This window comes from Dunckerocampus dactyliophorus, chromosome 9 (genome assembly GCF_027744805.1).
Source record: "Dunckerocampus dactyliophorus isolate RoL2022-P2 chromosome 9, RoL_Ddac_1.1, whole genome shotgun sequence".
NCBI lineage: Eukaryota > Metazoa > Chordata > Actinopteri > Syngnathiformes > Syngnathidae > Dunckerocampus > Dunckerocampus dactyliophorus.
In genome coordinates this window covers 28333997-28361948 of record NC_072827.1, presented here as the reverse complement: position 1 = coordinate 28361948, position 27952 = coordinate 28333997, and the positions used below count along the sequence as shown (strand labels likewise).

The following is a 27952-nucleotide window of genomic DNA, read 5'->3' as shown; positions in this document are numbered from 1 at the left end:
TGTTTGTCTCTCAGCATTCACACAGCTGCTAAGCCAGTTTTCTCACGTTTTCTGTCATGCTAGTAAGTAGTAAGTAAGTTAACGCCAAAAGGAAAGTCTAGCTGCATACAAGCTACAATTTAGAGACCTTTCGGGTCTTTTTTAGACAAAAAAAAGTGTTGCGTGCACTCCTACACGATACCTAAAATGCGCGCTACCCACCAACGGCAAGGCATAATGACTCTGCAAGCGACCTGGCATCCTCTGTAGTTGTACGGCCAGGGCCAGTGTCCGCGCAGAGGCTCGCATATTCTCTGACAGTGCGTGTAGCCGCGCTGGCATTCAGAGCAGCAGATCCCCTGGTGGTCCAGCATGGAGTCAAAGGTCACAGCGTTTCCCTCGCCGGCGTCTCCGCTGCGCTGCAGTTTTTTTCAAGCAATGTTAATTTTGATGAGCGCTCTTTTTGAAAATTCATGCTCATTTGCAATTCATATCGTGTCAAAAAAAAAAAAAACACTCCCAACGTCTCATCCGCCCAACCATGTGACTGGGGTTCTCTTAGGCAATATGAATTTTTATAAGCAATGGGAGTTTTTCCTCACTTTTAGAACTTTATTAACTTGGGATGGCAGCTGTTGCCCGGGCGACCTGTAATTATTGCGATTAAGTGAGAGATTAAACAGGAGATCTCTTCGCACTTTATGCAACTCCTGGATGCTACTTACTCTTTGCACATCTGTTCCTCTGTCTGTCTGTCTCTAGCATTATACTGTCTGCCCAACCATCCAAGGATCATCCAACCACTGAATCCAACCAGCCATCCAATGTCTGTCCGGCAGACCTGATTTCCATCCAGCCATCATCCATTTCCCCTACCAACCGGTTGTCCTTCTTTGATCCTTCCACCCATCTATTGCCTCCACATCGTCCATCCATCCATCCATTGTCCTGCAGACATAATGTTCATTCAGCCACCATCCATTTCTACCAACCTATTCATCCGTCCATCCATCAATTGTCTCCACATCATCCACCCATGCATTTGAAACCCTACCAACCTTCCTTCCACCATCCAGCCATCCATTCATCATCGTTATTTGTCCAACACACCTAATGTCCATTCATCCATCTTCCTTCTGTCTTACCAGTCTGTTGTCCTTCCATCAACTATTCATCCATCTGTCCTGCAGACATACTGTATTGTCCATCCATTTGTCCTTCCATGTATTGTCTGTCCAGCCCACAGACATGTCGTCCATTCGTCCATCATGATCCATCCACATGTCGTCTGTCCAGCAATGCCATTACGGGCCATTGGCCTACAGACCTATCGTTTGTCCTTCTATCCATCCATACATCAATCTGCTGATGTCCAGCCATCCATCCAGCCATCAAGCTCCTATTGGCCGTCTGTCTTACCAAGCTATCATCCTTCCAGCATCCGTATATTGTCTGTCCATCTATCAATCCAGCTACTGTCATATCGTCCATCCGGCCTTCCGACCAATTGCCATCTATCTGTCTATCTATTGTCTGTCCATCCGTCCAATCACTCATCACCTACTGAGTGTCCATCCTCCTGACCTATCGTCCTTCCATGAGTTCTATCTTTTGTGTGTCCTACATCCATCCATCTGTCCTACCAGCATAGCATCCATACATGAATTGGTTGTATAATCCATGTATCTATTGTCTTTCTGTCAATCCCTCCATCCACCCATCATTTATGGACCATCCATCCTACCAATATATCATCTGTTCATCTATCCATATACTGTATCATCCCTCTGTACATCAGTACAGTTATCCTTCCTCGATTTGACAAACCTATCGATTCATCAGTTATCCTACAGACTTTTTACCCATCAGTACAGCCCTTTGTCCATTTATTGTTCGGCTTTCAGACCTAAAATGCATCCATCCGTCCACCCACCTATAATTTATTGGCTCTCCTACCAACTGTTCCTCTTTCTATTCGTCGATCCAGCACGTGTCCATCTGTCCTACAACTCTATTGTGGGCCCGTACGTACCTACATACCTACATCCATCCATCCATCCATCCATCCACCCACCGTCCGTTTTTAAATGCATGTTATTCCATGACCACATTGTTATTCAATGGGGCTAAACCATGAAAATGTTCTTGCTAACACACATGAAGGAGTCATCAGTAGAAGAGAGAAGTTGTGATGTTGCTTTCAAGGGTTGCTGCAGGCCTCAGTAAATGCCTTTTGATGGCTCATAAAAAATTCACCAGCTTTGAAGCCTTGTTTAGACTACAACGTGCTCTACTCACATGATAGGGATTCTCGGGGTTGAATCCCGAGCCCACGTCGGACTGAGGCCCCTCCTCCCTTCCGTCCTCTAACCTGGAGAAGCCCTCCTTTCCCGCCACCTCCAACACCTCCACGTGGGACTGCCGCTTGGCCCGCTGAGCGTTCCTCCTCCTCCTCCTCTTCCTCCTCTCCCCATCTGTCAGGGCAGCCGCAAGAGGCAGAGTATTGGGTCAGCGAGCGCAAGACGCCTGTCGTGTCCTCCTGAGTGCAATCCTACATAGGCTGCAACCTCCTCAGACGTGCTGAATTATTCAATTAGCAGCAGTGATATGAAGTCGCCTTGCATATTTCAACAGCATTCTTTTTTAATACAATACACCAGCCTTTGTCGGATGTTCACATGTGTTTCACTCACTTCTGTGACTTTTCACAAGTGTGTCGACACATGGCGTAAGCAAGGCAGTCACAACAAATATCAGAATAAACAAGTAGACGTTTTTAGTGGAAAAAAAATCTAGTGGGGCACCAACAACATATATAGGCTACATATTCAGAAAACCGCAATCCAGACAGAAAAAAATCAAAAATCAAACATGAACAATAACATCGTGACACAGGGATTCTGCGATCATCAATGTATTTGTAGGAAAATCATTCACTGTCTTATTGCATGTTAACCATACATAAGAATAATGATTTACAAAACAATAGCCTAGCCTAATTCATAGTTTAACATCAAAATGACTGGCCTGAATGTGACTTTCCTGCAACAATGTCAACCAAAATTAGATTTACTGGTCATAAATCATCTACTCAAAATACTGCCTTCAATTTTTAAGTTTGTTGGAAAGCAAAGTGACACTCGTCATTAACGTCATATCTGTTCATACTGCACGCTAAATGCACTGAATGAGCTGTTTATTTACCAAAACTGCAAAAAGGACAGGACATTAATTGGAAACTGGTGACAATTGGAGATAGCCTGTTAGTTCTAAATATGAAAAGTGATTATAGTACATATCAACTTCATTTTATAACTTGAATAATGCTTTGGAGTGCATGACAATGTGGAAAGGATAATGTAGCTCCCTTTGACCACACGTTTATTTATTAAGCATATCACACAATACCACAACAGAACCAATGTTGTAATAGCGATAAAGAACCAATTGCTCAGACAGCCTTAATACCATTGATGAGTTGATTGCAAACGACATGTATGACACGCATGGGTTTCACGCCAACAGTTAAGTACCGCAGCCGATATTTTAAAGCTCATGCAGAGGTAGATAAAGCTGCGGGATGCCAGCAAAAAGCAGCCATCTTGTGGAGTTAATCGAAAAACGACATCAAGAGGTTGCCTACAGCCACAGGTGTTCATGCCAGAGACCCTGACGGTTATTTGTTTTTGTAGACCACACCCTTGACGACTATTGGAGACCCAACTGACTCGAGGCTTTAATTGGAACAGTATTGAGATCTGATGTTAGTATATTGATAAAAAAAAACTTGATTTGACATTATCTCCCGACCTTTGAATGATTTAATAATCTAAATTAATTTTACAATTGAGCAAAGTACTCTGTATTAAATGTAAAATATCAGTGTCCTAGTTGGGGATCGAGTGGGGCACTGCCATCAATGGAATAAACTATGAAAGACATTTGAAATAGACCAAAGCTTGGTAATATCAGGTCAGGTTTTCCCAGACTTTGGAATGCTGTGAATCACTTTATTTCAAGAAGGAGAAAAAAGACGGCAAACCTTTGGGAATGAGAGGTTGGAGCCAGTAAATAGGAAGCTCCTCGCACAGAGCCAGAATCTTGCGGCTCAAGAAAGCGGTGTCCTTCAGTGGCTGCTCTGAAGATACCCATATGAGGAACTCGTCATCAAACCTCACTGGCATGTCTTCGTCAGCCTGGCAGGACAAACAGAAGAAGAAAACTCCCTGGAAACACGTTGGCAGATGAAGCTGTGAAATGGTGACATTCAGTAGAAAGCAGAGCGCATATACCAGGTCAGACATCAGTGACTCTTTGTTGTGAGCTCCCATTCGCGGAAGGTTGCCTTTGATTTGGGATTTTATATAACACTTGTCTCCCCCGAAGAATCGGATTGCAGTTATTCCCTGCGCCAAATCACAGAGATGCCATGTTTACACTCACTGTTCTGCGAAAGCACACATGCTGAACCTCGGCTGAACCGTTTCTTTCCGTGGAAGCCAGAAGGAAAAGGACAAATCCACTCACACTTTGGAAGTCACGGATCTCCACGGCCTCCTCGTCTCCGCTCCTGGTTTTGAACCTCTCCACGTTGTCGTCGGAATCAATTTCCACAGAGCCCTCCCTGGCCTCCCCGTTGATGTTCATGCTGTAATGAACACTGTACACCTGCGAGTGTTCAGAAACAGAACGTTAAACGACTCATTAGTCAAGTGGGAAGCCGGAGAAATGCAGAGTGGCAGAAATGATGCTGCTTTTACTTTAATCATGTTGGCTCCCATTCAAGAAGTCCTGTGCGCTTTGGGCTCAGCAGGAACCAAGCGAGGCACCATGGGGGGGCGAGCCTGCTGCTCATCTTTGCCTTACAGGTGAGCTCATTAAGACGCGTGTCAATACTGAAACACTTCTGATGTGCTGAGCTTAGAAGCACTTGATGTGCTTTGACATTTCCATGGCAAACACAAAAATACACATTTGCATTGGGGTGATTGATCGGAGGGTCTCATTATAAGACGATGCTCGGGCCTCCTGAATCTCATCTTCGGCATCATTTACATAACCGACTTCCTCATTTTCGTCATCTTCTGCATCTGTATCTGAGTATAGAGAGAAACTACAAGCTGCAGCCAATCATGATCACAACGGAGAAGTTAACGGGGCTTGGATTGTCAAGTTGAAAGACATTGTGGAGTCTTTAGTATCGCTCGTTAAAAGATTTTGATGAATTTTGCGGCTTCACTCTATCACAGCTTTTCAAAAACATATTAATAAAACATGCTGTTTGTGGTCAAAAGATATGCAAGTTTAATCAAATTTGATGCAATCTTTCCCTAAATGAAGCGTGTTGATGATGAACTTAAATACAAATATAAGGCATTCAAATATAAGAAAATATAAGAATATTCAAATTAATATAATATAAGAAATATTCAAATTTGTCACAACAGACACAATAATTCCTGTTAAACCCATAATGACAACACAGGCTACTGTTGCTGCACTTTTTCAGGCCAAGCTAAAACTCAACTCTGAACGCCTTGATGTCACTTCCTGTCCGCCGGCCACTCTGCTCTCCTTGCACTAGAACACATTTATAGCAACACACACGTCTTATTTATGTCTTAAATGGCTTATTTACGCTCCTTATGTCTACAGTACTGGGTAATATGCGTGAAAAGTTGACTGTAGGGGTGTTAGTTCATCTCTGAAGGGCTCTAGTGATGTTAAAAAAACAGAATTAAAAAGAATTCTGAAACTACAAAAATGTTGTTTTGAAAAAAACATTTATAAATATGGAATCCTACTTCAAACATTAACTGCAATAAATGAGGGATTAGTGTAAAGTAGATCCCTGCTCTTCACGTGGGTTTCGTTCCAAGCCTGCCATCGAATGCCGGAAATCCGCAAGTAAAACTATTTTTGAAAATGTTCTATTTTTGACACACAGCTCACAGCTCACTCCTCCCCCTCCTCCCCCTCCACCTAGTGACCAGTGTAGAAAACTACATATTACTGAATGCCTTATATTTGTATTTTACTTCATTTGGCCATTTTTAAGTTTGAAAATGCTTAATTTAGGCAAAGATCCATCCATCCATCCATCCATCCATCCAGCCATAGTCAACCACATACATGATCATTTATTAATTTATTCTGAAAAGCATGACAGGGTGAAGCCGTGGAGTTGGAACGTGAAGTGGTGAGTGTACTGCAGTACAAACTGCTGCCTTTTGTGCAGTCGACGCAGGTTTGATTTCCAGTCATTAGCTCAGCACCCCGAAAAACGTATAATATTATGGGAATAAAGCCAAAATATTATGAGAAGAAAATGTACAAATATTATTTATAAAGGAAGTTGAAAAATTTGGAAAATGTAAAAAAAACAAACCCAACAACGACAGCAAAAATGGGGAAAAAAGGAGTAAAGACCAAAGTTCACCCTAATAATTTTTTCCAACCATATCACAAAGCTGAGATGCTTTTTTTCTGGGAATATATAGAACTTATAGCATATCTACATGTGGTGCTTTACAAAATATCAACGTGGCCCTTTCATCCTTTCATTTTTCAGTATGTGGCCCTCGGTGTATGAGGAACATGGAAAGCCCCTGGAGATACCTTCCGTTGTGACGTGTCAGCATAGAACTTAACTATGAGCATTTTCCTTGAGTATTCTCGTGTCGTATCGTTCCTCAGCTTGTCAGTCGTCAACACTTACATTCCGCTCGCTTTCTTTCCTCAGGAGGAGAGCGGCCATGGAGGCACAGATCATCAACACGGCGCCGACGATGAGAACCACAGCTCCATATCTCAGCAGCCGACCGGCCCCTGAGGGATTTTGGACCTTCCCGAAATTCAAAAGAACCAATTAAGACACACTGGTTAATTGTCGTATACGTGTGCCAGCAGCGAGGTTAAGTATTCATCACGAACCCGTGAAGCTTCCAGTATGTCTTACCCATGGTGTGAGGGTTTCAAAACAACCAGATTGATGCGTTTTGGGGTGTTCTTCCATCGTCTCCTTCATGATGCCCTCTACTCGTCTTCCTCGCTCTAAAACGCTCCTGCTCCTCTCACAGGAGAGTTTCTCTGCGCTCCAAGATTCTTTTTTAACATGGCTCTGTGAATGACGTGCAGCTGAGATGAATTCTTTTGGTCTTGATGTTACCTGTGGGTGCCCAAAGCGAGATGGCCACCTCGCGGTAACGTCAAACTAAAGGAGTCTGAGCTCAAATGCCGATGCCATGCTAGTGGAAAGCTTGTTGTTGTTTGCTCCCGTGTGAATAATGCGGCCTAATAGTTTAATTAGCTCTGTGATCCGCAGCATCGGATTGTAATCACAGCACACAATCAAAAACATTCATTCATTCATTTTCTGCTTTGAAAGGTAGCTTGGTGGTCAGGGTGAGTCATGTGATCTCATGGCTCAAAACCCCCCCCAAAAAAACAAACAGGGTAAGCGAGTCAAATATGCAGTGCTGCTGTTGCTTGGAAACAGATTGAACCTCATTTTCTGGATAATTGGTATGCTGGAAGGCAATCAGAAAGGTGATGGAGTTAGTTGACCTTTCGAGAAAATATGCAATTGTGAGCGCATTTGATCAACAACGCAGTATTTGCATGCAAATTGGAGGGAGGCGGCACACGGAACTGCCGGAATGACTATGACGCTGTCTTTTGCATGTTTTCACGTTCGGAGAGGAGCATATTTGGAGGCCAACCTAAGATTGTTTAGATGGAGCCTGCACTCACGATAATTTAGTCTTCTGTACAAAAAGTAATGCGCCGCAATGACTGGAATATTGACATATTTTAGGGGTTTAGGGTTTGTTTTTTTCAATTTATAATGTAAAAATGAAAAAATAATAAATATATTCAAAATTACAGTTTATTTATATATTACATTTTTATGGCAAAATACATTTTCTTTGGTTAGATGATGTTAGTCACGTGTAGTCTCTTGTGAGGATCTATTGTGCAAAAAGCAATGCAATGTACTAAACAGCAGCAAAATAGTAAGTAAAAATCTTATTTTAGCTGGTTTTTTTGTCAGTTACATGAAAAAAATAAAGAAATACATGTCACTAAATAGCAAATTACAGCCATTTTGTGGCAGAATATAATATTGTTAAAAATCCATGCAAATAATAACGCAGTGTAATACTTGTTAAGTTGACATGTTTCGTGTGTTCGGGGGTTCATTTGTCAGTTCAATTTATGAAAATAAGTAAATAAATGAGTAGCTATATTGTTGTCATGAGAGCGTGGATTTTTTTTACAAAAAGTAATGCACATTGCAAATGTAAAAACATATTTTAAGGGCAATTACATTCATGAAAATTATTAAAGAAATGTTTTGTGCCAAAATGAATGGCGCCTTTTTTTGGTCAAATACATTTATGAAAATAAAATAAGTATGTGTATAAATTCTAAATAAGCAAATTTCATTCCTAATTGACAGAAAAAAATTTGTGGCAAAATATAATATTTTTAGCACAGGCATGTTATCAGATTGAGCTACTCTGATGAGAATTTCGTGGAATTTTCTACAAAAAGTAATTATTGTAAAATTTACATATTTCGCAAGTTTTTTTTCCCATTAAATGGTTGAAAATAGTTGTCAATAAAAAACAATATTTAGAAATTATAGCATTTTTATGGGAAAATATGCACTTTGAGGAATGTTATCAGTATTAGAGAAGCCGGTATTTTTTTTTTTTTTTTACCAGAATGTTTTTTTTTTTTTGGCAGAAATAATAATACAGAAAATGTTGACAATTTGTAGCATTTTCATTCCAAAAAGAATACATTTGTAGCGCAGTGCGTCAGCCGTATTTGTGGACTGTGCAGGGCAGGACTCACCATTCTGTTGTGTGTCATGTTGAAAATTGCTCACTTTAAAGGAATCGTGACTTTTTGTCTGATTTGCTACTAAATTGTCAGATAAGTGGATGTGACAGCAACACAAACATTCTTTTTTCACAATTTATTTGTGCAACAATGTGACCAAAAAAAAGAGAACTATCTAGCACAAACATCGTTCATATTGATTGTTTATCACAGCAGAAGAGCCCCTTTATGCTCCCAAGTCCTCACTTAAATATCACATGCTCTTGAAAAGTCATAATAAAAGTCATTTTTACATTGAAGCCTTATGAAAAATATATTATTAATGTACAAAAATCTTGCATATTACACATGATCTTACAACAGACAAATGACATACTACAAGTCACAACATACAGTAGAGTCATTAAGATGTACTGCACAATAAAAAGTACATCAGTTGCCGTCTTTTTTTAAGAGTTTGTGTACTCTGGGATGGAGATCTCATCCGTTTCCTGTATTCTGGCTGGTGTGGGGGGGCCCACAAGAATATAATCAAACTCCTGGTGTTGAACTTTTTCATACACACTTTGCAGGCCATTGCCTTTAGGCACGTGCGACGGATAGTAGTGTTCCCTCCTGGTGTCCCGGGGAAGCGAAGCCATCCTGGAGAAGGTGGACAGATTAGGCCCAGAGGCCATGCTGGTGTTGGGCCTGGTGGCTGAGGGGCTCCAGCATCTATCCGAGTGTCCCAGCACTTTGCATTCGCTTGTGCACGCCCAGAGAGCTGCGGGGGATAGTAACACACTAACGTGACCTCTGTGCATGCTTAATTGTTGCCGTGTTGCTATGTGACACTCACCATTTGTGGGTGGCGAGTCTTTCTTGTGCACGTCGCCGCTTATGTCGGAATCGCTGTCGTTGAAGTCGCTGTCCCCTTTTCCGCTGTCCTTGCCGCTGATGTGAGGGTCCCTCGCCGAGATGGTTGTGAATGAATTACCCTTCCATATTGTTATTGGTCTCAAGGCTTCCTTCCCGTATCCGGGTAAAGTGGAGTAGCCCTGAAGGTCACAGGAAAAACAAATGAGGCAACATAACACTCCTCCACCACCACCCCCCACCACCCCACCCACTTCTATTCACTTACCTTTAGTTTCCCCTCCATGACCCTGTTGCTGGGCTCAAACACGCCCGCCGCCTGACATCCGTCCTCGCAGGCCATCTCTGTTGCGTTGCCGGCAGCCAGCGGCAGCTGCTCAGGAAAGGGATGCGGCTCGAAGGTTTTCCCCATGTGGTCGCCAATCAACGAATCAATGCCACCGCTTTCCGTGTTCTCTGCTTTTTTGGGAGCCTCAGCTCGCTCATCGTAGCCCTCCCGCGTCTCTTTCCTCCGTCGGCTGCAAATGGTTGTGATGAGAATGATGGCCAGCAGCAGCAGGGAGCAGCTCCCCGCCAGGACGATGATGATGGCCACGGAGGTGTCCCACTCGAAGAGATACTCATCGTGAGCGGAGGAGGGCATGCTGGGCACGGTGCCCTCGATGAAATTGAAGTGGATGATGGCTGTGGAGGTCAGCGAAGGGGAGCCGCCGTCGCTGACCGACACCACCGCTTTGACATTGTCGGTGAGGTCGTACGTCAGCTGTCGGCTCACGTGCACCTTCCCCGTGTCTTTGTCGATGGAGAAGCCCAGCAGCCCCCCCTCTGTGATCTTATAGGACAAGTGTGCATTGAGGCCCTCGTCCGCGTCGGTGGCCTTTATGTGCGTGACGACGTACCCCGGGGGGGCGTCTTTAGGCAGGAAGACATCAGCAGAGCCCTTATAGAGTGGCGGCTCGATGATAGAAGGCTCGTTGTCATTCTGATCGACTATTTTTAAGCGGATGACAGCCGTGCTTTGCAGCTGCGGGGAGCCGCCGTCGCTGGCTTGTACGTGGACATCGAGCTGCCTCATGACCTCGTAGTTGAAACTTCTTAGGGCATAGATGGACCCCGATACGGAATTAAGTGAGACGAACGTGTTCACAGGGGAGCCCATGATGAGGCTGTCCACAAGCCTGTAGGTGATTTTGCCATTGTTGCCCAAATCGGCGTCTGTGGCCTCCACGGTGGCGAGGTAAGCGCCTGGGGCGTTGTTCTCCGCCACAGACACTTCATAGACGGGTTTGGTGAAATGTGGAGCATTGTCATTTTCATCGCTGATTCTGATGGTGTACTGGGTGATCTTCCTGAGAGGGGGTGACCCAAAGTCCTCCGCCATGACTGTGAGGTTGTACTCACTGATCCTCTCCCGGTCTAAAGGGGCTGCTGTCACTATCATGTAGCTGTCCTCGTAGGCTTGCCGCAGTTTGAAGTGGTCATGGCCGTAGAGGGTGCAGTGGACCTGGCTGTTCACCCCAGAGTCCCGGTCCGAGGTGGTGACCAGCGCCACCAGGCTGTCCTTTTCCGCCGCCTCGCTGATGTGCGCCGTGCCCGTGGTGATGGAGGTCATGGGGGTGATGCTGATTTCCGGTGCGTTGTCGTTGACGTCCGTGACGTGGATGACAATTTTGCACACAGAGGGGGTCGGGTTGGGTCCCAAATCGGTCGCCTGGACGTCCAGCTCGTATGTACGCTTGTCCTCAAAGTCCACTGGGCTCCTGAGCGTCAAGCGGCCTGATCTGTTATCCACACGGAAAAGCTCCCGGATCAAGTGAGAGACCTGTTTCCCAAACCCGTAGACCACCTCACCGTTCTGACCCTCATCGGCATCCTCCGCGTTCAGGTCCAGGATTACGGTGCCGACAGGTGCGTCCTCTGGCAAACTCACAGAAAAGCTGTTCTGGTCAAAAACCGGACTGTTGTCATTAAAGTCTGTCACTCTGACAGTTATCTTGGTGGACCCGGACCTGGATGGGTTTCCACCATCTGTGGCGACCAGATCAAGGGAGTAGGACGCCTGGGTCTCCCTGTCGAGCTCCTTCATTAGCACCAATTCCGCATATTTAACCCCATCTGCTCTCAGGAGCACGTCGATAGTGAAGTGACTGTTGACAGAAATCTGATAGCTTTGGATGTAGTTGGATCCCACGTCCGCGTCCACGGCCGGGTCCAGAGGAACATGAGAGCCCACGGCTGCGTTCTCTGAGATTTCCACCACTGACTCCGCGCTGGGGAACTCCGGGGAGTTGTCGTTGATGTCTTTAATCTCCACCTCGACGTGGATCAATTTGTAGCGCTCTTTGGAGAAACTGACTACGTCGAAAGTGACGAGACACTGTGGAGTGTGTCGGCACATCCTCTCCCGGTCCATCCTCTCGCCGACGCTCAGCTGCCCGTCGCTTTCCCGCACCCTGATGAATGAGTCATTAAACTGCCTCATCATCCTGAAATTGGTCCTGGAGGAGTGAGGCAGACTCAAGGACATGTCCTTGGCCAGGTTTCCTATCACGGTGCCCGCCGCCTCCTCCTCGTTGCACTGGTAACGGATCGTATTCCCCTCGGTCCGAGCCAGAGAAGCGCATAAAAACGGGTGGAGCGAGAGCACAAATATCCACCAGTGGTAATAAGTGATAAATATCATCTTGATAGTATCCATCAGGTGCAGGAAAGGAGAGAGAGGTCCACCTCTGGAGCGAGCTCTCCGCGTACTGAGAGAGGGAGAAAGTTACTTTGCGCCTTTACGCACACGCAGCAGCACCACTCACTCACTGCTGTGTCGACTCCAACCTCCAGCACCTCCGAATTTTACACTGTCGGCTTTGGAGCGCTCGTCGTGTGCTAATAACACCAAGTGTGGCCAATCCCCGCCTTCAAAAATATATAAATATATATCAGAGACGCACACATGCGAGCCTGTTGTTGGGGCTGCGCATGTAAAGAAGAACACAATCACACAGTTGCTCTTTATCGCCTTGTTGCAGCCTTCACCGACTCTACAAAACATTTGTTTCCTCTTCTTACGGTTTTTCTAACTATACTGTAGTGTGTGTACGTTCGTGTTTCAGGACGTTTTTTCTCTGAAATAATTGCATGTCAAGCTGGCACAAGAAAGGAATCAATTGAGGAAACATCACAGCATATCATAGCAACCCCCCAAGGTGCCATGCTAATGTATGACCCACGTAGATGATGGCATCAGTGCAAGTGGTGCACTTCCCCGCTCCATCCAGCAGAAGGCAAATGACTACAGTACAGGGATTTTGCTAATGCATGCATTTGTTTCATAAATCTTCCTGTTAGGTGCATATTTCATTTATATAAGTCGTCCCATGAGGGTGTGATTCCCTGCCGGGTCTCCTTGTCCTTTCTCTCCTGTGTTGTGCAACTGAGCCTTATGTTCGGTTGCATGCGAATGCTGGTATCTCCTGATACCACTCATTCCCTAGAGCAGGGGTGTCCAAAGTGCGGCCCGGGGGCCATACTCCACCGGCGGTTTGTTTTTTATTGACCCTCGGCATCATCCATAACACAAAGCTGTAGCTGAAGCGCGGCCCGAGACACATTCTGAAAACACAATTTAGCAAGAAAACAAAAAACAAAATAAAAGGATAAGAGCAAAAATGGAAAAATCGACAGTAAGTTGACAAGAAACGAGTTCCAATGTTAAGAAAATATACTTGTGATCTAACAATAACAGAAAAAAGTCACCATTTTGTGAGAGTAACGTGGTAATACTGCGAGGAAAAAATAACATCATTTTAGTGGCATAATGTTAAAGAAGTCGTAATATTATGAAAAACACAAAAACTTTATGAGGATGAAGTTAAAATCTTAAGAGAAAAAAAGGCACAATTTCACAAGAATAAACTTAATAATAATATTATTGACGGTTAATAATGTCATTTTAGTAGCAGAGAGTTGAAATATGAAAGAAAAAGTGTGTTATTTTGTCAAAGTCATAATGTGAGAAAACCAAAACAAAATAAAGTTAGGTTGTTATCAAATAACATTATAATATTACAGTAATAAAGTCCTAACATTCCGAGAAGAACATTTACAAAGATTATTTATGAAGAAAGTTGAAATTAAAAATACAGCAACAGCAAAAAAGGGGATAAAATGTGCCAAGACTAAAGTCCATATACGCTTTTTCACCTACATCTCAAAGTCGAGGTGTAGTTCTTTCTTGAAACATATTTAACTTCTTAGCATATCTACATGTGGTGCTTCACAAAATAACAAAGCGGCCTAAGTTGCATCCTTTCAGTGGAAAGCGTTTGGACACCCCCGTAAGACGTAGATGCTTTCCTCTGATAGCTTTGCATGTATTGATCTACAATGGATTGGTTTTAATCAATCAAAGTAAATCCCCTCCACATCCTCTTTTGTTTCTTTTTTGTCTAGCGCAGCTCTGCTTGACTCTACACGCCTCGCAGGGAACTTCAAAAACCATACCGCAGTGAACGCATTCTAAGCCGGAAGGAGTGCCGCTGACAAATGACATAAAACGCAGGAGAACGCAGGTCCTGCGTTTATTTACACTCTTCAAACGGACACTGAAGGCAGGAAGAAGGACAAACGCTGCAGCAAAGTGGAGACTGCGGAGCATAATACTGCACCAGCAGGGTAAGTTAACAGTAGCATGTACTCAACAGTATGTTTATTTGGGGATTTTATTAGAGGACACTGAGGGCAGCAAGGTAGAGACTGTGGAGGCATACTAACAGGGTGAGCTGATGTTTAGCATGTGCGTTTATTGTTCTGATTTAGTATTTTATTCAAGAGGAGAGGAAAGCCGGAAAACGGACTGTTACGGCAAAGTGGAGACTTCGGAGGGTGTTCCTGCAAAACCACGATGCTGCCCCCACCTCACGCAATGAAAGCGTCGACAGGCATTCTTAGAAGTGAGTGACAATCAGAGTTCTTAGCCTTATGTTGTTTAATAAAGAGAAGATGTGGTGGTAAAAAGTGCATTTGAATGAAAGGTCAGGAGGCCATTCAGCACAGAAGGTCGGCAGACAGAAAAAAAATCGACCATTAGCTGTTTTCTTGAAGTCCAGTGAACATTCCTCACAATGCATAATTTCTCTCAAAAAGCCCAGAGGAAGCACAGACATTGTTGGATGAGGGTGTGGATTTAAATACGTGATGATGTAAAACCAATGAAGTACTTCATAATAGTGGACTGAAATCCTAGCTAGCCGATGCAGCAATGGACTGTACATTAACAGAATTAGCTTATCTTTTGTGTGACATGTTTGAAAGGCGGTTTGTTGCTGGGCAGAATTTGTGGGGCACAATTATTCGTGCCATAAAGCCCAATGGTGACACGGGACGATCCATTCATTTTCAATGGAACCTGAGCGATTGGGCGATTATGGCGTGCCACCATCCAGGCAAGCGACGCCTGAAATTCGTGCATGTGAAAGTTTGTGTACGTGCGTGTTCGTGCACACGCTGGCTTGCGACGCAATCCCAGAGAGTTGAAAAATGCTCAACTTGTCTTCGCTGTTGCCCAGACGAGGACAAGGTTCATTGATCGACCAATGAGCAGACAGGATGCTAATCAGTATGCTATACTTGCCGTGTCAGATTTCCCGGAGCTTTTTGACATTTATGAAAAGCAATATAGCGATGTAAAGAAAAAAAACACAGCGGCATGGGAACTCGTTGGTGCCAGAGTAAGCAGCAGATAAGTTTACATTTATGGAAGTTTATCTTTAAGACTAGCAAGATCTGGTACTAGCAAGGCAGCCAATCAAAACTGTGGGAGACTCATACAAGTCGGGTGTGAACACGTCGCCCACTCGTGAAGCTCGTCACAGCCGCTCGTCGCCTCCCGTGTGTATGGTTTGCTACGCCTTGGCGATGGGTTTCGCCTTTCGCAGTTGTTTGTCGCCTCCGTGTGTGGCGCCCATTACACTTACAATACGTGCACCACCATAAACTGTTCGGGTGGCACTTCCGCTTTCCGTCTTTTTGTTCCGTTTTCTTTTGTTCTGTCAGCATCGATTATTGACATTCATGAATCGATTCATGAATCGATTAATAATCGTCAAAAGAACTGATTATTTCCCCCACCCCTAGTATATATATATATATATATATATATATATATATATATATATATAAACAATACACAATAAATACACAAAAATGTCACTCAGAAAATTGCAAAAAAATGATTCATGAAAAAATACATACCAAATAATATACAGTGCAAATGAACAAAATAAAAAAATATTAATATAATTACAAATATTTTTTTAAGGGCACGGACTTCTTTTCATTCATTAAAATGAGTGTAAATGAATAAAACGGATGAGAGTCTGCTGACGTCTTCAGCAGTGCCACAGCAGCAGACATTTTTCTAAAAGGATATTGGTACACATGCAGGTGCTTATTGGAAACTAATTCCAGCACATCATGCTGAATAGAAGCCAGTTGCCAATAGCAGTGTGGGTCCAATGCTGCGCTGGGAAAGCAATGAATAAAACTGCATTTTTGCAAGTAGAATAGGTCAGCTGTAAGCATATGACAATCAATGGTCGTTGCACAAAGACACCTCCACAATAAAAAATATCACTCTGACCCTGACCGCATCCAACTCATTTAAAAATAAATTTCAACACTTATTATCCCACGGAACACGCCACACAACGTCATGGCAGACTCCATTTGTCAATATACTGTAAAGTATGTCACATTATTGTATCTTGTTTTACGTAATTACCTTTTTTTTTTCCTGGAACAAAGGCTGAAGAAGTGGTGAGTAGTTAGCCTTTAGCCTTAGCTTTGCTTGGTCGCCTGTGTATGCTTCTATTAGCTACTGTACACTCTATTAGCTACTGTACACTCTATTAGCTCAGTTGAAGCCTTTTGGGCTGAGGCTTGTAATAATTGTGCTAATGTCTTTAGGCCGCTTTTGTTTTTGAATCTAGAAATATTAGTGGGAATGCTAATGCTAGCTATTGTGTGGCCACTAGCTTAGTAAAAACGTCTGGTATTAGTCAAGTATTACTGATGCTAACTGTACTGAAGCTACAAATTTAGCACAAGCTTCTGTCAAGTACGATAATATTGTATGTTTGATAGTAGTGATACCATTCCACACACTAGTCTTACGGTGTGTTTTTTCAAGAAAGAGCTAAAAAAAAAAAACCAACAACAGACAAGACACTACCAACGAATAATGCAGAATAACTATGTGAGCTCTAAACGTGTAATTTAGCGGCTATTTACAACAACAGCGCAGCAAAGCACGCTGGGAAAAAGGAAGCTCTGCTGTTAAAACCATATAGGTAGACACCAGCGTCGCCGCCATATTGGATGTGGCAAGGCTGCACTGTAAGTGAATACAAGGAAATGTACTTCATAAAACACCTTTCTACAAAGACATTTAAGTTCAAGCCTCTCGTTTCTACTTTCACACACGCACTAATATACTTGGAAAACAGTTAGGCACCAAAAACAATGTATTTAATCTTCTCAGAGGGCTGAGAAAAGAACTTGAATGATCCAACACAGTAGTAATTCACATTACATGACATTATTCTTGAATGCAGTCCAAAAAGGTTCAACACAAGGCGATGGGGCAGAATTTGGAGCAAAAGCAAAAACAAAAGAACTACCAAACACGGCTGGAGGAGGCCGCGGTCCAGCTTTTTGTGGCTTTCTTGCCACACTCATTCAAACAGCTGACCACGTCACACGCAGCAGAGTGCCCTAATGCCTAAAACCAGGACATTTTCATCACCCATCCATCCATTTTCTATACCGCTTGTCCTTACTTGGGTCGTGGGTAGGCTGGAGCCTATCCCAGCTGTCTTTGGGCGTGAGGTTTTGGGAAAGTAGGATGTTTGGTCCCTGTAGTACTATTTGTACTGGTACTTAAACTCGTGCTGGCTATGTAGCTATGCTAACTATAGCATGGCTCCTAATCCAGTCAATATGTTCTGTGTCTGAGGCTAAAAATATACTTTGTAAATGCTAATATTAACTATAGCGTGGTTACTGTCCCTCGTACATTGTACAATATACGATTTCTGCTAATGCTAACCGGCCTGTGGCTTAAGGCTTCATTATTCTCCAGCGTCGTCACTACGCTGGCCCTCTTGATGGCGTCTTGAGCCTGTTACGTTCTTCAGAGGGAGATGAACGTGCGATGTGCAATTCTGTGCCCAAACACTAGGGGCAGTGTTTCCTGTGAGTGAAGAAACCCAGCTCTCGTTGACTAGCTGTTCAGCTTCCTGTGTAGTATAAATAAACAACGGCGACTTTTAAAGGGACATCCAGATCATTGTTAGAGCTGAAACTATTATTTTTGAAACAGCTGCTTTTATTGTACATTTTGTATCAAAACCGGAGAAGAAGACGTGGTGGGCGATGGTGGGCTTTGTGACCCCTGAACAAGTCGAGGCAGAGAACTCTTTTCTTTTGGCGGATTTAAAAATGCCACTTTCGTGGGAGGGAAAAAACGGAACATTATGTTCTAAAAAAAAAAACAAATAAAACCCGACCAATCACTGTTGACAGAAGGACAGAATTTTTTGGAGGTGCACGAGAGTTCAGAGGGGGAGGAGCCAGCTGGCGGCCCTGATGCCAGCGCCGTGACGCGGGACCTTTAGGTTTCTCAGGTTAGTAACACTTAATTATGAACCCTTCTGCTAAGTATAAACGTCTGGCTATCTAGGTTAGAGTAGCGATATTTGTGCTAGTGCTAATAATAGTTTGTTTTGTATACAGTATATTTGTGCTAATGCTAGTGCTAGGTAGCGCATGGATGTTAGCTTAGCCTCTTACTCTAAATGTCAAGCCATAGAGACATTTCTGTGTCCAGCGTCATACAGTATTATGTGAACTACAGTTGTTTGAACTGGTTAAGACTTTCCCCAAGACATTCTGGCAAATTTTAAGAGGTGCAAAAAAACCCAAAACAAAACTCATGTTTTGTACTGCTGCCAGAGAAAGCAGTTGAAAGGAATGACACACACAAAGCATCCACTGTTTCTACCATTGTTAGGACGCTATTTCTTTTTTTCCCTATTAAAAAAGTCACGTATAAATCTTCATCAGCGATACGTCGTAATGATGACAGATTGTGTCCATTTGGCTGCCAGTGATCGGCTATCAGTCACGGCGTGTGCGCTAACGACGGAACACAAAGACTTTTGACAATAATGAAGTGAAGCGTCGGGGAAAAAGCCCACAGAGACGCACACAGTCAAGTGGAAGAGGCTGCAGCTGACAGCAGCGTGTTTTTTTTTTTTTGGACGGGGGGGGGGGCATGTTACTGTAAAAGCTTTTCACTCGCAATTTTCTTCTTTCTCAAAGTTAGCTCACTGGGGGGGGAGATGTGTCGTTTTGGAGCGCCGCATCGTAATAAGATGCAAACATTAGACTAGTCTTAAAATGGCAGTGAGCAAAATTAACAATCAACTAACTGATTTGTAATATTAGTTAAAATATTTGTCATTTATGACATTATGCATGAAGTTTGTGCAACTTTAGAATGTGTAAAATGTGTTTGCATTTGAGTTATTATACAACGCATAACCTCCGCGCTGCGCTTGCGCTTTGCGCTGTGCTTGGCGGAGGTTCCGTTTTTGCCGGCGTTTATCTGTCTGTGTTCAAAATAACTTGAAAAGTCCTGAACCGATATGGATGAAATTTGGAGGAATTGTCGGAAATGGGATATGGAAGAAGTGATTGCATTTTGGGGGTCATCCGGATCACTGTCTGGATCCAGGACTTTTTAAAAAAGAATTCTTTAACATTGCGAGATAGGACCATTTTCGGCATTTGCGCATGTAACAAAAAATGGTCAGACCACTTGGGAAAAAAGATACAGTACAAGTTTCCATCATTTTTTGATCCAAAAAATGTAGGATTATTATTTTGGTGTGAATGGGGGGGAACTATGGCGCTTGGCGGAGGTCTGTGCTCTCCGAGGGCTTCTCTAGCATTCAAGTTGTGCCGAATCAGAATCGGAAGTTGCCCTTCGAGATCGAACAATGAATCAATGATACCTCAACTATCCAACTAATCGACAACTATTTTGGTGTTTGATTCATCGTTTTTTTCATAAAAAAATATAAACATCCTCTGATTTCAGCCTCTCAAATGTGAATATTTTTTACATTTTCTCAGTCATCCATGAAAGCAAGCCAATTATCTGTGTTTTAGGCAACAGAAGATGTTCACGCACATCAGCTGTAACGTTTTTGCCTCTTTTCTGATATGTTGCGGGCCAAACCACTAACTGTTTGTGTTTGGTTGGCAGTGATTTGATCGGTCTCAGGCCTAACCGATTACTCGGTTAATCAAAGCAACAAGCTTCATATTAATTGACTAAAAAAATAGTCGTCAGTTGCGGCCCTAATTGCCCTCGAGTCATAACAGCAATGCGTGCCAAAATGTATCCAAATCTTTTCCCGACCGTTTGAGTCGTGGCGGTAACAAACATACAGACGCTCAACCTCCTCTGTTGTTGGAGGTAATTACATAATGTTTATCACTGCGTGCAAATGTTAAGAGGTGCTGATGTTGTCATGTTTCATATTCCAACGTGCCCAAGCGACGCTAATTGAGGACATGTGTAGTACAAGCTGCAATTTGGAAGTGCTGCATTCCTCTTCTTCCACTGCGGGATCACATCACATGAGTTGAATCCCCAAATGAACACTGTCTGATACAACTAGGCAGTTTGCGGAGTCCGAGATGCAGAGAACGTGTGGGTATGGGAGCATCTTGTAAGACTGATGCGGTGCAGTTCTGCTCGACTGCAAACTACAACCGCCACAATAAATTCAATAAATGAATGCCTCTTTGAAGGGGAACCATTGGAGGATTATTAGCATTGTAATTTGTATCCAGCTCTCTTTGCAATGCTTGCTGACAACAGTTCTTTTTGCTTGACCATCAAGAAACCATCAAGCTGTGATGAGTGAGACCTTCTGCAAACAATTCACAAAATGGACTGGCTCGCATCCTGTCCTCGGATGTTGCCCTTTAACACATCGCAAATGATACAGTAGGGGCGGCCTAAATTTTTGACCCAAGGGCCACATTCGGTTAAAAAAATGATCTAGTTTGTATGAGTGTATGTATGATGTGTGTATCTATCTATGATGTGTGTATCTACTGTATCTATCTTGCTTTAGCTGTAAAAGTGTCATACAATCTGCTGCATGCGCTTGGGTCCCTTTTGGCAGGACTACTTCAGTCATCTGGGGGTTCTTTTGCATTATTGTGTGCTAAAAGCATTATAATGGGCACAATGACTAGGGGTGTCCCAAACTGATACTGATATTGGATATCGGTCCGATATTCAGCATGCAGAGCCCACGTGATCACCTGCTAGCGTGTTTAGGGCGGAGTAGGAGTGATATCGGCGGTTTTTGGTTAAAGGCTGAAAAAGACGTTGCAGCTGAGTGCAAAACTTGTAATGGACAAGTTTCCCGTGGTGGCACAGAATCGAAGAATTTGAATAGGACTAACCTTGTCACGCTTTTGAAGCAGCCTCACATAAAAGTGTCATGAGGTTTCTTGCAAGATTACGGATCCACCGCTGTTTGACGCATTTGCAAAGCATGAGAAACTCCCACAAGGTGGCAAAAAGTGTGGCGCCTCACTACATTATGCCAGTTGTCAATAAAACTATACACCAGATGCACAAAGGGGTCAATGGGTCAGTTTTTGTCATTCCGGCAGTATCAGTATCGGTATTGGCCAATATTCAGGGCTGCAATATAGGAACCATATCGGAAGTGAAGCACACCCTTAATAATGACAGACTACCTCAAAAATTGAAGTCAATTTGACAAATAAGACACCGAGAATGTACATGAATAGAAGATTTGGGATTTATAATGTGAACTATATAAAACATTGAATATGAGGAGTATGTGGAAATCCCTCGTTTATTTCCCAGACCTCCTCAACATATTGTGCAATCAAGGAAAAGCACAGCCAATATGCAACAAACACAAAAGCAGACGGTAAAAAAACACCGAAATGTCTGATAAAATATAACTTTTTGGCAGAACTTGATGGTAGAAAGCTTGCGTATGCGTCCTTCTCCGTTACACCGGCTCGCACTGCTGTGTGCACAGACCCCTGCCCAATCTGCTTCGTGTCAAAGCCTCGTCTTCCTGCTGTGGCGTAGTCCCTACGATCATTTAAAAATAGCATAATCCCATTGCCGACTATAACTTCGATGTTAAAGGTTTAAAAAACCTTTTAGGATATTCAGGGCGACAGGATGGTTGGCTGTGCTGCAAGGTAAGAGGAAAATATCATTCCATACCAACAGCGCAGGGGTGATTGATATTGACGCAGGAAAATGCACAAAGCATGACAGCAAGAAGTGTTGTTTTAATTGTGATTGATTGTTTTGACTGTTGTTAGTTGGTTAGTTAAATTGCGCAGAAGCTACACAGCTAATGGGAGCCACATGGGCAAAAGAAGAACCTATTCAAGCACCGCTGTCAACAGAACCTTCCACATCATCCAAAAACCAAATCATGACCCCGCTTGGCTGTAAAAATAGGTTTATTATTATTACTTGGATGGTGCTGTTAGCAGCATGCAAGATCACCATTCTTAGTCATCCTCTGTGAACCAGGAAGTAGCCTGCTAACGAACACACAGATGGACAATATCAGGTCCAACAACGTAACATTAAGGAACATTAGCTGGAACATGCTAATGATCAATGAACAAAATGATCATACTTATAGCTTCCACATCTGTGGCTGACTGACGGATAGGTGGCAGAGCTCCAAGGTTTATTTATTTATTTTAAGATGTGTAGCAAAGCCTTAAAAAAAAAAAAACTAAGACAAAAAAAACAAAGCTGTCTTTCTGTCTTTTGTGAAGTGGTCGGAGAATGCACAGGGTGGGCTCATCTAGTTAGGGGTGGGTCAGAGGCGGTATCACATCCGTGATGAAGGACGTTTTTCATCGTCACTGAACTTCAAAAGCGACCGCCTGAATGCCTTCTTGCAAACGTGGAGCAAACAAGTGCGGGAGATGATAGGTTTTTCTCACGTCTGGTGCTCATAAATAGGATCTAGGGACGCACATTAACGTTAGAACATCATTAAAAAGCCCAGCAGTATCCCGACAGTTTGGGATCAGCGGATTTCTTTTCACACCACTTTTACTCACCTCCCGCCTTTAATTTCAAAAACATTTGTGCAAAAATGTGTTCCGTAGATCCCGATGAAACAAACCCGTGAAAGCAATAGTGTACTGTAATGTACTTTTAATGGAGTAAATAAAGGAGCAGAGTGCGTTGCGAATGCTTCATTAAACAGGCTGATAAACAGTTGCTTCTTATTTCACCAGCATTTAAATGCACGCGTTACGTAGGCTGATTTTTACTTTAATGAGAACAGAGGTGAGTATAGCTGTGGCGTAGGCGTTTTTTTTCCCCTCTTTGAATTACATTGAACCGGGTCAAATGGTGCTGCTGCTAGATGGATTATCACACAACAATAGAGCTTTAGTTTTAACTGGGACTGTGCGGTAGTGTGTGTGTGAGAGTTTATGATAACTAAATGGTTGTTTTAAGATCGAGAAAGGCTACTTAGCAGATGGTGGCGTGAAAAAAACACTTATTTACATATCTGCTTTTGACTCTATTGTCTTGCAATCTAAAATGCAGTAAAGAGGTGGTGTTGTGCAGAATTTCTTTCATGCTCTGATGTTAAGGATGAATTGTGCACAGAGCCTGACAGAACCAATAATTACACAGTACAAAATAGTGGGGGGAAATACTTTACACAAATCATTAATCAAGTGGATGACTTTATTCTTAATTCCAGCGTGCTGCATTATACATCATGCTACATCATGGCATCATCGCAGCAATTTATCCAAATGTTTCGATTATGTCTCTTATAGTCATCCATCATAACAATGAAGCGCAACACAAATGGAAATGTGCGCTCCCACAATCATTCTTATTTAATTTTGACATTTGTAGCCACTTACTGGAAAGTTAGTCATGCTACGAAGCCTCAACCGGCTAGTAACGGAGCTAAGCAGAACATGCAAAATGTAGGCTAGTAAAAAAAAATGTAAAAAATAGGAACATCTTTCAGATTTACAGTTGGCCCACAGACACAATTCCACATTTAATGGGATTGTAAATGCATTCAGTTTCAAGGGGTTGCCTTTGCATTTTAAGTTCTCTAATCACAGTGGTTCATAACATGCCTGAAGAAATGCGAAGATAGTCTGCGTTAGTGGAGGGCACTTAGCTGCACGCTTTCTCACTTAAGATTAGAACTCAGAACCATATTACAGTGTGGCTCAGCTCAATTGAATATTGCTCCACCGGGAGTGCACTCGCTTTAAAAGAACTCAATATTCAGTCTCTTTGAGGTGCCACAATCTTTTCTCTTTGCACATCTGTCTCTCACTTTCACTGTTTCCTTGCATATAAACACTTAGAGCGTGCCACCACATTTGCCTTCAATTCTACTTTTACAGCTTTTTTTTATGATGCATTTGATCAGACATAGTTAGGTTTGTAGTGGGTGTGCATTATATGATAGAATGCAATTTCCTTATTCATGTGGTGCCAAATCAATACAATCATTTTAGGTCACAGTATGCACATCGATACCATGTATTGCATTGCTATTCACATTCCTACACTGTTGCTGTGGTGCAATGCCCCAAGTAGTTCACTGGAGAGCAATTAGGCACACTTTTTCCTGCTTGCAGGAAACAACATGGTCTCTGAAGGAATCACGACTGGGGGCCATAACGCCCAGCAGCCAAAAACAAACATACAGTATAGCCAAATTAATAAGCAGCTGGCTTGTTTTCGTGCAACTTCAGTTTTGTCAAATTTAGACCTCATTTCGGCTCATCAAGTTACCTGGTGTAAAGACACGTTCACTTTTCTGAACTGTCCGTGCTCTGTCTTGTTCAGTCTAATTGAGATGATGCTGGATATTTTTATTGACTGTTTTTGTGTGTGCAAAAAAAAGAAAAAATCTTCCTTGCCCTTTCCTTGGTCGACAAACAATAAAGCTTTAATTTGTCCCGGACCCGGCCGTGATAAGTGAATTTCCACGAGTTAGGAGTCCTTATTTATAAATCCAATATTTTTGTAGTTAGAGCATAACAAACTGTTGATTTTTAACATTATTAGAGCCCTCTAGACATAAAATAACAGTCACTCTTAAACTCGTATGACCCAAAACAGTAGACATAGTAAGAGAAAATAAACCATTCAAGACGTAAATAAGACTTGTGCTCGTGTGTGTTGCTGCAAACGTGTTCCGGACGGTGCTAGGAGAGCTGAATAGGGAGCGGACAGGAAGTGATGTCGGGGCTCAAAGTTGAGTTTCAGCTTGGCATAGGTTACGGCCGCAACAGTAGCCTGTGTTACGGATTATTGCGCCTGTTGTGAAATAATTCACACCTGCAATAAAAGCCTGCTGTTCCAGCAATCAAGACTGGTGCTTGTGTGTCCCACTGGACATTACTCTATCATTACTGACCCCTAGTCGTGACCCCAGTGTATAATTCTACATATCATCGTCTTTTTTTGTTTTTTAGTTCATTTATTTTTATGCTTGAAAATGCTTACTATTGGTAAAAACGGAACATTTGCTTAAATATGTCTTAGGTGTGTGCTTTGACTAACAATAGGCCGTGTTCAAGCACGGAACAGCACGACTTATTAATGAATATAGTGGTACATTTGAATGCCTTGTACAACTAAAGGTACATTTGTTTGGACAAGTATAACCATGATAACAAATATAGCATAAGAGTTTAATTTAAGAGTTGATATCCAGGAACTTCCATGATTTTCTTGATAATGACCAAAATCATTTCAGTTCTTACAGGAGTAGCTATAGCATTGTACCGCCACAAAGTCTAACTCTTTCGAGCTATTTTTGTTGTCATTGCTACATTTGTACAAACAAATGTACCTTTAGTTGTATCAGGCATTACAATGAACAAGAAACTGAAGAAACAAGGGTGGTCTAATCATTTTTTCCATGACTGTATATGCATGATTTGAGCTATTTAATGGAGCATGGTGTTATTATGCATGGTTGCCTAGTGATTAGCATGTTGGCCTGACAGTCAGGAGATGTTAGGTTCGTATCTCCATTGGAACATCTCTGTGTGGCGTTTGCATGTTCTCCTCCCACATTCCAAAAATATGCATGTTAAATTGTCCGTAGGTGTGAATGTGATTTTGAATGGTTGTTTGTCTATATGCGCCCTGCGATTGGCTGGTACAGGGTGTACCCCGCCTCTCGCCCGAAGTCAGCTGGGATAGGCTCCAGCATACTTCTACAAAGTAGAAGTCGGAAAAGCTCACATAAGATTGTAAAGATGACAAATAAGGTTGTCTCCTTGCTGTGAGTTCTTGCTTTAAAGCACAGGTATTGACACCTTGCACGCGCAACTTTTTTTTTTTTAACCCCCAAATCAACCTCCATTTTTGCAGTTTGATTGTGTCAAAAAGAACCTGAAGGCATGACTTAACATGACTTCCATACAGCGCTTGAGAATGTGGAATCCAGGGACTAGTAAAAGTATGTCAGGTTTAACTCCACAGACCCTCGTTTCATGGTGAAAACATGCTATCGGTGTAATGAGGTCACAACCCCCCACCAACTTTACAATGTCCTTTGTCTTTGGGTAAAATCTAAACTCTCGTGTGACATACTTGCCTATTGTGCTGCTTAGACCGAACACAGGAGGGATGTAACCTTCACATAACAGCTCTTTTTAAAGGTTTATACCTGATTAAATTGTTTATTTCAGTCAGTGCTTCCTTTTCATCGACCTTCCATGTACATTTTCCTTGCCAAGGGCATGGATTGGCGTATTCTGTGGTGTGCGTAAGGTGTGTAGGGGGAAAAGAGTTAAGGCAAACATGAGACACAGCCAGGCTGCCGTAGCTTATTATGGGGCTGTTGAAGTACACTCTTCAAAACATGCGTTTAAATATGGACTGCGAAATCTCCGATGGCTGTGCATCCCAGAGGCAACATCAGATCTTTTTGTTCTGAAGATAGTCTCGGCTGATTAATTCACACATCAAAACAAAACTGCTTTTTTTTTTATCAACCCTCAGACGTCACACAAGGGATTCAAACCCCATCGGAAGTCTTAAACTCAGAAAGAAGCCGACGTTATGATTTATTGATTCCTCTCCAGGAGTTTGGAGACAATAAAGACAGTTCTATGTTAGTATGGAGAGCTGTGCTGTGGCGTTCAAGGTGTCTCTCCAGACATGTCCCGTAGCTGACATCAACAATCTTACTGGATGAACAAGACAAGACTAGCATGTATTACAGGGACTGTACTTACGTCACTTTTCTAGCTGTGAGTGACAAAAATCTCTGTAGCGATTGTTGCAGTTGCTGTAGGAGAAGTCCTGCATCACGTGAGCATACAGTGAACAGGAACGGTGTTAGACTGTGTAGAACAGGAGCGAGTAAGTCAATTTCACAACTGCAAAGCCAATATTTAACCCAGCCCCTCTTTTGGATCAAAGTGTGGTTCAGTGTCCTCAGAGAGTTTTCGTATAATTCGGTTTTCATCAAAAATGTAAATGTTTCTCCTTCCTTTTTGGAGAATATTGCATGTAACAAACTAGTGTGTTTGCCCTTTATTGTATTGTTCTGCAAAATTAAAGCACCTTACATGTTGAAGACTCAATGTCTATGCATTTTTTCAGTGTGACTGCTAAATAACCCACCATGGGGCCAAAGAAATTTCGAGTGATTTGATGAAGGTGAAAAACACTACACTGAATGCGACCTTGCCGCATGGTCCGCATCAACAATAAGCTTCATCCATTTGTCGTTTAGAATTGTTTTGCATTGTTTTCTATGCGTAAAGATATAATTATTCTCTATAAAATGTATTTAGTGTCAATATTTTTTGGTGTCTGGAATACATTAATTAGATTTACATCATTTCCTATGGCAAAAATTGCCTTGGTTTTTGTTTTGTTTAAATTTTTGTCTGACTTTTTAAAAGGATTAATGACGAAAACCGAGGTTTCCACTGAACTGCTGCCTCTTTTCCTTTTTTCTTTTTTTTTTTTTAAGTTTCTGCTTACTCCATATTCTCTTTCACCAAATAATTTCACTTTGTCTTGACTTATCTGATTTTGTTTTTAAGTTTTCTTTATTTTTCTAAAGCTGCCGCACCTTTCCTGAAATCTGCTGTTAGT

At 42.5% G+C, this 27952-nt stretch overlaps 2 protein-coding genes across 2 annotated transcripts; both read right to left on the bottom strand.

Moving 5' to 3' along the window:
* Positions 1–170: 170 nt before the first annotated feature.
* Positions 171–7015, bottom strand: cnmd (chondromodulin). The gene is made up of 7 exons (XM_054787545.1): positions 6938–7015; positions 6698–6823; positions 4507–4647; positions 4272–4385; positions 4022–4175; positions 2278–2453; positions 171–398 (listed from the first exon to the last, which is right to left on the bottom strand). The coding sequence occupies exons 1-7, from the start codon at positions 7004–7006 to the stop codon at positions 171–173; spliced, it is 1008 nt and encodes a 335-aa protein (XP_054643520.1). The 5' UTR covers positions 7007–7015.
* A 1670-nt stretch (positions 7016–8685) lies between these two features.
* Positions 8686–12556, bottom strand: si:ch211-199f5.1 (protocadherin-8). The gene is made up of 3 exons (XM_054787179.1): positions 9953–12556; positions 9668–9866; positions 8686–9592 (listed from the first exon to the last, which is right to left on the bottom strand). The coding sequence occupies exons 1-3, from the start codon at positions 12380–12382 to the stop codon at positions 9279–9281; spliced, it is 2943 nt and encodes a 980-aa protein (XP_054643154.1). The 5' UTR covers positions 12383–12556; the 3' UTR covers positions 8686–9278.
* Positions 12557–27952: the final 15396 nt, after the last annotated feature.